A 9,675-nucleotide genomic window follows, 5' to 3' on the forward strand; every position below is an offset into this window, starting at 1 on the left:
AATTTACCTACTTCATGAGCCGAAAACCAATTTATCTTTACACACTATTTATCATACTTGTATAATAGAGACACGCACTCGAGTCATGTATTACAGTTAATTCAGATGTTTGTGGACAGAAAACACCGGTATCTTGTTATAAAATAAGATGTTAAATATCTGCCTGTAAAGTGGTCTTTCGTTAAAATCTGGTCATTTATGCAGTTCAATTCTACAATTTCCAGGTATATTCTTGACTTCCTTAGGAACGTGATGGGGACCACCCCCTTAAAATAGTTGGGGTACGTGTCGCCTGTCACCCCCGTCCATGCTATTTACCAGAAGACAAGGCATGATACAGGCATTATACAGTAATTCGGCACCAAATCCTGAATTTCGTGATTTCCAACATTTTTTTTATATGAAGAGAATAGTAGGCCTATTTCAAATAAATCAATTATATAATAAATAAAGAATAAAATTGTCCAAGGATGCTATGCTGAACGAACAAATTAAATTCTATCTATTTTTACATTCTGTATCTATAAAAGTAAAGTTAAGTACAGACTCGGACTTGGGAAACAATGTCCTTGGGTTATGTTTTTATTGGAATTAAAGAGTTTATTAAGCTGTGATTTCTTAATTAACAATGAAAAAGCAAAAAAGAAATGGTCAATGATTGACCATAACAAAATAAAAAAAATATTATATTGGTTAAACTTGGTGAAAACAATTTCACCATATTATAGTCTGAAGGGAAACTATTTAGAAAAAATAATGTAGCCTATAAATATTGTATATACACTGTAGTGTTTATAAACACAAGCGAACAAACTTTAAAAAAATAGGCTTAAACAAAAGCTTGACCTTTTATTATATCCTTTATTAAAATGACAGAAAACACAGAAAACAAATAGAAAAAAATGGCATGGTAATTGTACACCTTGACCGATGTGCATAAATTTCAAGTAAAAGTAAAAAAAAAAAAAATTAAAAAAAAATTGTTAAAGATATTTTAAGAAGCTATATTGAACATCTCTTTACAAATTATACTGTGTATGCTGAACTTATGAATAAAAGTGGGACGACCCCACAAAAGAGAAAAAAAATTATCAGTCATTATTATACTTTTTAAAATATCAACAATTATTTTACACTATTTGCAAATAAATTTGGTTTATTGTATTAGCTATAAAATTTAATTGGTGTTTTTAGGTAAAAAAATATAATAATAGGCCTATTCCTATATAGGGCCTATTGATATAAGATCACATACTTTTTTTCCGACTCCTGAGTCTCAGCTGGGTCGGCACACACTGTGCAGGCCTCACTATTTGTCAATTAATCGTACCTATCATTGTATTTAAAATTAAAATTGAATTATTTTTGTAGATCCATCTACCCTGAAATTAAATATTACAGAGGTTACTATAATATCTAACAATTTCCGTGTTTACATTCTGGGACGTGACCTACGTACGAACTTGCGTACTTGCGTACGTACGTACGTGTGTTGCGTAAATGAGTACGCGCAGACTGCTGAAGGTATGTTAACCAATCAAAAGCGTCAGCGGCAAATCAAATTAAAGCGCTTCGTAACCAAGGCACAGCACACACATCCTAGGCAGGGCGTATAAGACCAGTGAAATAGTTCAGTTTTCTTTGCTGTAAAAATCACCTTTGCCGTGGGTATATTTTGGTAAACTTTTTGTATGTTGTAGATATAAAATTTAACTATATATATTCATAAAAAAACGTTTTGTTGCAATTATGTCCAACTTCGGTGCTTCAAATCCGTATTTCTGGTGGACTATATCCATTTGATCCAGATTATTATTTGGTATTTTGTTACCATTTTCTTCGTCTACTCTTTCATTATAAGATTGAACACGTGTCGAATTTCTTTTATTTCTTTATTTATTTATTTTATTTTTATTTATTTGTTCTTTATACTGGGTTTCCTCTTCAGTAATAAATTACTGTTTTTCCAGAGGGCCCAGTTCCCATAAAACAGTCCACGACAGGGGCCGGGTGAATCAGTACTATCTTATACCTTGTGGTGACTGAACCACTGCACTATTTCCCCTTTTCTCTATTACTTTGAATGGTTCTGTGTGATATGGTGTACTCATTTTGTCTCCCTGTGTCTTTTTAACTAAAACATTATCTCCTTCACACATCTCTCTCGCTTTCGCACCTCTTTTCTCATCAATGTCTAATTTGTTTTTTTAATTTTGATACAGCGTCGCGATCTGAAACATCTTCATCATGTACAGTATTATCCTCCAATTCTGGTAATTTTGTTCGAAATTTTCTATTCCACATCATTTCCGCTGGGGTCTGTCCAGTAACACTGTGTGGGGTTGTACGGTATGCAAATAAATACACACGTAATTCTTTCTTCCAGTCTTTTCCTTCAGCTTGCGCAATGCGAATTCGTTTCATTATAGATCTGTTCTGTCGCTCCACCTCTCCATTTGCAGCAGGATGTAATGGTGTGACGCGTCTATGTTCGATTCCATTCTCTTTCAGATAGGTCTCAAACTCATCAGAAACAAACTGCGCACCATTATCTGAGGTAATTGATTGTGGTAAGCCATGTTGAAGAAATATATTCTCTAGGGCGTCTATGATTTTCTCGCTTGTAATCTTCTTCATTATGTTAATTTCATAATAACGGCTATAATAATCTACCACAACTAGCACATTTTCATTCGATGGAAATGGTCCCAGCAGGTCAACTGAAATGTCTTGCCATGGTCCTGTTGGTAGTTGTGTTGGTTTCAATGGTTCTGGTGCTGGCATCGAACTTGTTATCTGACACCCATGACATGTTTTAACATAGTTTTCTACATCTTTCGCCATTCCAGGTCACCAAACCTTGGTTCTGAGCCTTTGTTTGGTCTTCACTATTCCTAAATGACCTTGATGTCCTAATTCAATGCACTGTAATCTATATTTTGATGGAATAACAATCCTTGTGTTTCGAAGAACTAAATACCCACGACATGCAAGTTCCTGTTGTATGGCAGTATACTGAATCAAGTCCTTATCCCATGTGTTTGTCTTTATACACTATCTCTCACCTTGCTCAATTCTGGATCATCTTTGGATGCCTCTTCAACCTCACGTGATGATAGCGCACATGGCGTTGCATTTGATGCGACCAATCGAATATACATCTCTGTATCATCACTGTCATTATTTTGTTGGTCATCAGTTTCTATTGGTAGTCTCGATAAAATATCAGCAATGCTATTTTTGCCAGGTACATACTTTACTGTATAAGAATAAGACATAAGTCTCATCACCCACCTTTCAATGCGTGCATTTGGTCTGGACTTTAGTCCATACCGGCCTTCTAGTGTTTTATGGTCGGTAATTAGGTCAAAATCAAGTCCATATAAATAAACATGAAACCTCTCCATAGCCCACACCACTGCTAAAGCCTCTTTTTCCGTTGTTGAATATTTCTTTTCAGCATCGGATAGGGTCCGGCTGGCATAACTTATAACTCTGGTTTCACCATCATGTTTCTGAAGTAAAACTCCACCAATGCCTACATTGCTTGCGTCTGTCACCAATTGAGTACTTTCTGCATTCAACCTGAAATAGCCTAAACATGTTTCATTAGTTAAGCAGTCTGTAAGTTTTACATATCTATTTTCTTGTTCAGCTCCCCAATGGAATTTAGAATCTTTTCGCACTAATCGTCTTAAGGGTTCTGCAACTGTAGCTAAATTTGGAATGTATCGCGGTTTACTAGACCTAAGAAGCTTTTTATTCCTGCAGTTGTTGTTGGTCTTTTTGATTCTGCTAATGCTCTGACTCTCCCACTTGTAGGCTTAATTCCTTTTGCTGACAAAGTTTGACCCATAAATGTAATCTGTGGTACAGAAAATTGACGCTTGTCCTTGTTGAGGGTCAATTTTTTCTCTTTGAATTTCTCAAGCACTACACTAAGTCTCTCATCATGTTCAGCCTGTGTTCTTCCATGTACAACAATGTCATCTGATATGATGGCTACACCGTCACACCACTCAACGTCTGACTAATCACTCTTTAGTACTTTTCTGGAGCAGCATTTATCCCAAACATCAACCTTTTGTAACGATAAAGACCCTTACTTGTTATGAATGTTGTGATGTTTCGTGATTGCTCATCTAATTCAATTTGATGAGAGCCATAATTCAAATCTAATTTGTCACTCACTTTATCTCTAAGACTAAAGGGTACTCTATACATATTCTGAGCAACTGGCGTTACCTGTTCATCAATAAATAAATGTAACTTGTAATCCTGTGTATACTTATCTTGTACACTATTTATTCCTTGTGGGATGCCGATATTTAGCACTCCCATCTTCATTGCCGTATCATATGCCAACAAAGCAGGAGCTTTCCCTTTCAGCACATATACTTCTGCTGTTATTTTGGGAGAACTATTGTTACCTGCATCTTTAAAAATCGAAACATTTGTGGTAAATTTCCCTAATAATTCTAACGGTTTTGTTGACCCATATGCATATAACTTTCTGTTTGTCAACTCAGATTTACACTTAATTTGCTTACATTTTAACTGTTGCCATAAATCTTCATCTATGATATTTGCTGTAGCACCACTATCAATAATCATTTCTACCTTATGTACATCCATACATGGCTTTAGAATTTACATGCATAATATCATCACGTATACCAAAAGCATAATCATCTTCATTTTCACTTTGAACATTACGAATACCACCACCACGTCTCTTTACCTTTCTGTCTCTACCTACTTTAGTTTTGCAAGAAACAGCAAAATGTCCAGGTAATTTACATTTAGTACATTGCTTGCCTCTCGCAGGACAACATTTATCCCTACCAAAATGTCCTTCTTTCCCGCAGTGAAAACACTTCCATGTACCTTGATAACTATCACTGACCTTTGGCCTACTTGATCTGTTACCATTCGAATTTCCAGCCGTCTTGCTTCTGCTATTCATACTTGACCTTGAAAATCTCTCATTTCTCACTGCATTTACACTTGGTGTTTCCACTGCAACTCCTTCTGACATTTCCTTTGATTGTTGTTCACTCATTTCGAATGTGCTAGCTATTGTTTTTAAATTTGCTAATTTCAAAGTGTTCCCCTTTTCCAGTAATTTTATTCTCAGTTTATTCGATTTGCATTTCTCGATCACATGGTCTCTAATTAATTCATCAATCTGATCAGCATCAAAATCACATCGTGCAGCCTGCTGTCTCAATCTGTTAATAAACTGGTGGTTAATAGTTTCATCGTCATTTTGTGACGGTAAGTTGGTTTTCATTACAAATTGTTTATTTAATGTTTTCACAACAACATCATACTCATCTGTTCCATTCTGCTCTGTTACACAATGTCCTGTACAGCTAATCCAGCAAAATGTAATAATAAAGCTTTATTTTGCTTTTTGTTTACCACTCCTTTACCGGTAGCATACGAAGCATGGACGTCATGTGGATCGTGCGCAGCGACTCCAGTGACCTCAATGTTCACAGCGCTCATCCTAAAGCAGTACAGTATTAAAACAAAACTATCGAAAAGTTATACTATTCAAACTCACAGTTGGTTCGAAAGCCTCGTCGCCAATGTTGTGTGTTGCTATCGTATTCAAACAAACACAATTAAATGACACAATAAACAATATTCCAGCTCTACAATAGCCATTCATTGTTTATTCACCCACCAGTCCTGATTTAACAACACACGAGGTATGCTAGTCTTGTAATCCAGACACTACAGGGTGCTTTACGCGGAGACCCTTAAAACACCATTACCAAGGTTTGTAAATATCTTAAACTTAAAAACCAGAAATTTTCACATGAGCGGGTGAAGTGCTCGAAATGTTTAAAGTACGGACATAATGCTAAAACATGTACAAACCACCTCGTTTGCCATGCCTGTGGATTAGAAGGTCATCGAAGGGACCAATGCAGCGCAGAAAAACTGTTGCAAGATGACTCTAGCGAAAAGCTCATTCAAGAAATATGGGAACGTGTAGTAGAGGAAAAGAGCGTGGTCACTAGTGAAGATGAATCGACATCCAGCGAAAGTGAGGAGAGTGAATAAGGCGATCAAAAGCAAAGTGAACCAATACATGAAAACCAACAGAAACAAGGGAAGATAACAAGCTTCATGAAATCATCATCTTGGTCTAATAAGCAAGTGAAAGAGAAAGAAAACAACAAGAATGAATCCAAAGACCAAGCTGAGTCAGAGAAAATCTCCCCAAACAATGCCTGGAAATAAAAGACGACGAAAATCAAGCAAAAGTAAAAAAATAGAAAAACCAAATAAATTGTAAAACAACAGCAAATAAACAAACAAAAAACGCTCGATTGCGTACCCTATGCCTTAAGTGATGAATTCACCATTGTAAAATAATCGTTATTATTATCATTATCATTACCAATACAATACAATGCGAAATTTCACTAATAGTTGCCCCAAAGATGACCCCTTTGTCATCATTTTTAATATACTGCAATTATTGCTATCATTGTCCTTTTCGTCACAATGGATATCTTCATAATATATTGATGCATGTATTTATGTGTATGTATGTATATGTGATGTGTGTATAGATATTATGACATTTTTTATCAACATTATGGCTAGTATCTTTATAGCACGTTTTGTTAAAGTTCTATTCTAACGCCTATGCGCTCTCATGCGGCGGTCCGCAGGGCCCCCGAATTCTAGGGGCTCCAAAGGGGCCCTACCCATTGATTCCTTGTTCCTAGCACCATGACCAAAAAAGACTTTGTTACTGGTACCGTTGGATAGAGAAGAAGATTCTCTTTCCAATGATATGAAACTCGATGATGTCCGGACTAGTGAGAATTATGTAAGTCAAGTCACGTGACCTTGACCTTTGACCCAAAATATCACAAAAGTATATATCTCGATTTCTGGATTCACACCTCAGTTAGGACACTTAGCCCACATGATGCCCCTAAAGTTTCATTGTGGGGAAATGAAATATATTAGCTCTAGACTACATTTTGTGCCTAAGTATTGATAGTTTCACTGAGTTTCCAGGAAATCTATGGTATAAATAAGAAAATTGAGCGAGGGAGAACCTCCAGAAAAAGGGCAGAACATATTTTTTTGGCGGCCATTTTCAAAATGGCCGCCAAAATTATGATATTGACTCATAACTTCACTTATATCCAATGAAAAAGGGCAAATCTGGTATCTAACTATATGTTTTTAGGGTCACTAAAGCCAATGAGACAGGTTTCGAAAGTGTAAAATGGCAGCCATGTTGAAACTCAAGATGGCCGCCTTAAAAATGGTCAAAAAAATTATAGAGACACAACATGTGATTAGACACAAAATTATTGCCATTTCGGCTACGAAAAAATTAAGCAATTAACAAAATATTGATTTTTTTTGGCTTCAGTGACCATCATGTTGTGTCTCTCTATATATTGATTTTTGACAATTTTCATGGCAGCCATCTTCAATTTCAAAATGGCTGCATCATAACTTTTTCAAATCATGATAAATAACACCATAATGTGTCTCTGAAATCGACTGTAGGGCATATATCATATTATAACGATTAAAGAGAGTGGGCCCCGTCGGCCGACAGGCCCCCCCCCCTCTCGGCCCGGGACCCACCGAATTTGTCAAAAAAAAAAAAATTAAAAATGGGAGTTAAAAGAAAATTATATACACAATTTTTAGTCTGCGAGTGCCATTTCCGGCCATCTAGACGTACCATAATAATACATTTTCTTTTCTCAGCCCCACAAGGGCAACAGCATAATGTGTGTCTGAAATCGACTGTAGGACATTTATTATATCCAGTCGTGGAATAAAGAGTGAGGGGGGGGGGGGAGAAGTTGCCGGCCTGGAGCTTCCGGCCCGGGGCCCAACTAAATTTTTCAAAATATTTTTTAACTGAAAATTGTCATGAATTCCTACTTCACGTATTTCCGGGCGGTATAGAAATGACTAGGAATCTCTCTTTGAAATATAAAATATATAACACAGCTCACAAAGTTGTAACACAACTAAAAAATAAACTTTTAATCTGTATAAACTCCAACAAAAATCCGGTCTCAAAATAACATAACAACATTCACATTAACATGTGTTTCAAAAAGGGCTCCAGAAAGATAAAACTATCAGCTTATATAACATAGCTGTACAACTCCAGAGCATTCTATATTGCCTAAGTTCCTCATTGGTTACCTTACATCATAATTAACCAATTAGACTTATTTGTCTCTATAGTATCCAAGATTCCAGAAACTTCTAAATAGTACTCTTGGATTCTACATGGTGTCATGTGTTCCTATAATTACCAATGTGGTTTACACTATTTATTTGATCAATTAAATGTTATTTTAGATTGTTCTATGTATTAAATATGTTAAAGTAAAAAAGGGGAATGGTAATTTATTACAAGATAAAAAAATATATATATATTCACAATTTTATGTCTGTGTAGTGCCATTTTAGTTTTTCAGTTTCAGTTTTATTGTTTCACACAATGAACATAATAAATGAACAAGATATAAGAACCTATTATAATAATTATTATTATTTTCGACCATCTAAATGTACGCTTTGATGCATCGATTTTCTATTGTATTCAATATTTATAGTGACAGCACTATTCAATAAAATAAAATGCTGCAATAATCATACTCACTTCTACCAACATGTCTTGTGGCCACAACAAGATGTATGTAATTAACATGTGGATATTTGCGGTAAATTATCTCTTTTTTCCAATTACTGTCTATAGCCAAGAAACTGGTATGTACGTTTACTTTTTTCCCTTAAACTTTGTATTAAAATTTATTTTAAGGCACACGCAATAATATTTAGTTTATTATGTACATGTTCCATTTTTTATAACGCCACTTTCTTGGAGAGATTTTTGATGAAGTACGTTAAAATTCTCATATCTCGGGAAAGACCTGTGCAGTTAAATGCCAACAGGTAGTTCAATAATCTGTGGTCATTAGAGTACAGTGCAGTAGACTCTAGGTATGCGTATATATATTATGACCAGAGGACGAGCCCACGTAGTCATGTTGTAGTCATATATATCTATATATACATAATATATATATATACACCTATATACATATAATTATATATATATATATATATACAAGATACAAGATACAAGTCAACTTTATTGTCAAAATAATACATTCTGAGATATTTGTTGTACATGACATGGAATCGTTCATAAACATATAGAGTGTTAAATAAAGATTTCTTAAAAAAATAAAAAATTGAGTCCTGTGCAGTTATCTTCTGAATTTTAATTAAATAGATTACAAGCGATGTACAATGCTAAATTTTTAAAACGGTTTGTGGATATTTTGTTTTGTTTATGTCTAACCCTTCCCGATCTATTTATGATAATGTCTGAAAATAATGGATGGGATGAATCTTGCATAATTGAATTAAATTTCTTAAGTAAAAAATCATTAAAAATATCTTCCAAGGACTTAACGTCGGCTCCAATCACTCTTCCAGTCTTATTTACAATTCTCAATAATTGACATTTACTGTCTGCGGTGATATGAGAGAACCAAATAATAATACAATAAGAAAGAATTGACTGGACAACCGAGGAATAAAACATATGAATAAGATGAGAGCTAACATTAAACCGTTTCATTCTATATACAAAATACA

At 34.9% G+C, this 9,675-nt stretch overlaps 2 protein-coding genes across 2 annotated transcripts in view; both read right to left on the bottom strand.

The window, feature by feature from the left end:
• LOC117103518 (uncharacterized protein K02A2.6-like) overlaps positions 1 to 2,844 on the bottom strand; it is a 4,413-nt gene extending 1,569 nt beyond the window's left edge. The window contains exon 1 of the mRNA XM_033244092.1: positions 2,221 to 2,844. Within this exon, the coding sequence (XP_033099983.1) occupies positions 2,221 to 2,844 (624 nt within the window). The remainder of the gene's footprint in view (positions 1 to 2,220) is intronic.
• A 203-nt stretch (positions 2,845 to 3,047) lies between these two features.
• On the bottom strand, positions 3,048 to 4,614 carry LOC117103529. The gene is made up of 2 exons (XM_033244102.1): positions 4,049 to 4,614; positions 3,048 to 3,585 (listed from the first exon to the last, which is right to left on the bottom strand). Exons 1-2 carry the CDS (start codon positions 4,612 to 4,614, stop codon positions 3,048 to 3,050), a joined length of 1,104 nt encoding a protein of 367 aa, XP_033099993.1.
• Between the last annotated feature and the right edge of the window lie 5,061 nt (positions 4,615 to 9,675).

This window comes from Anneissia japonica, unplaced genomic scaffold (assembly GCF_011630105.1).
Source record: "Anneissia japonica isolate Jap-2015-1 unplaced genomic scaffold, ASM1163010v1 scaffold1065_len1792383_cov172, whole genome shotgun sequence".
Classification (NCBI taxonomy): domain Eukaryota; kingdom Metazoa; phylum Echinodermata; class Crinoidea; order Comatulida; family Comatulidae; genus Anneissia; species Anneissia japonica.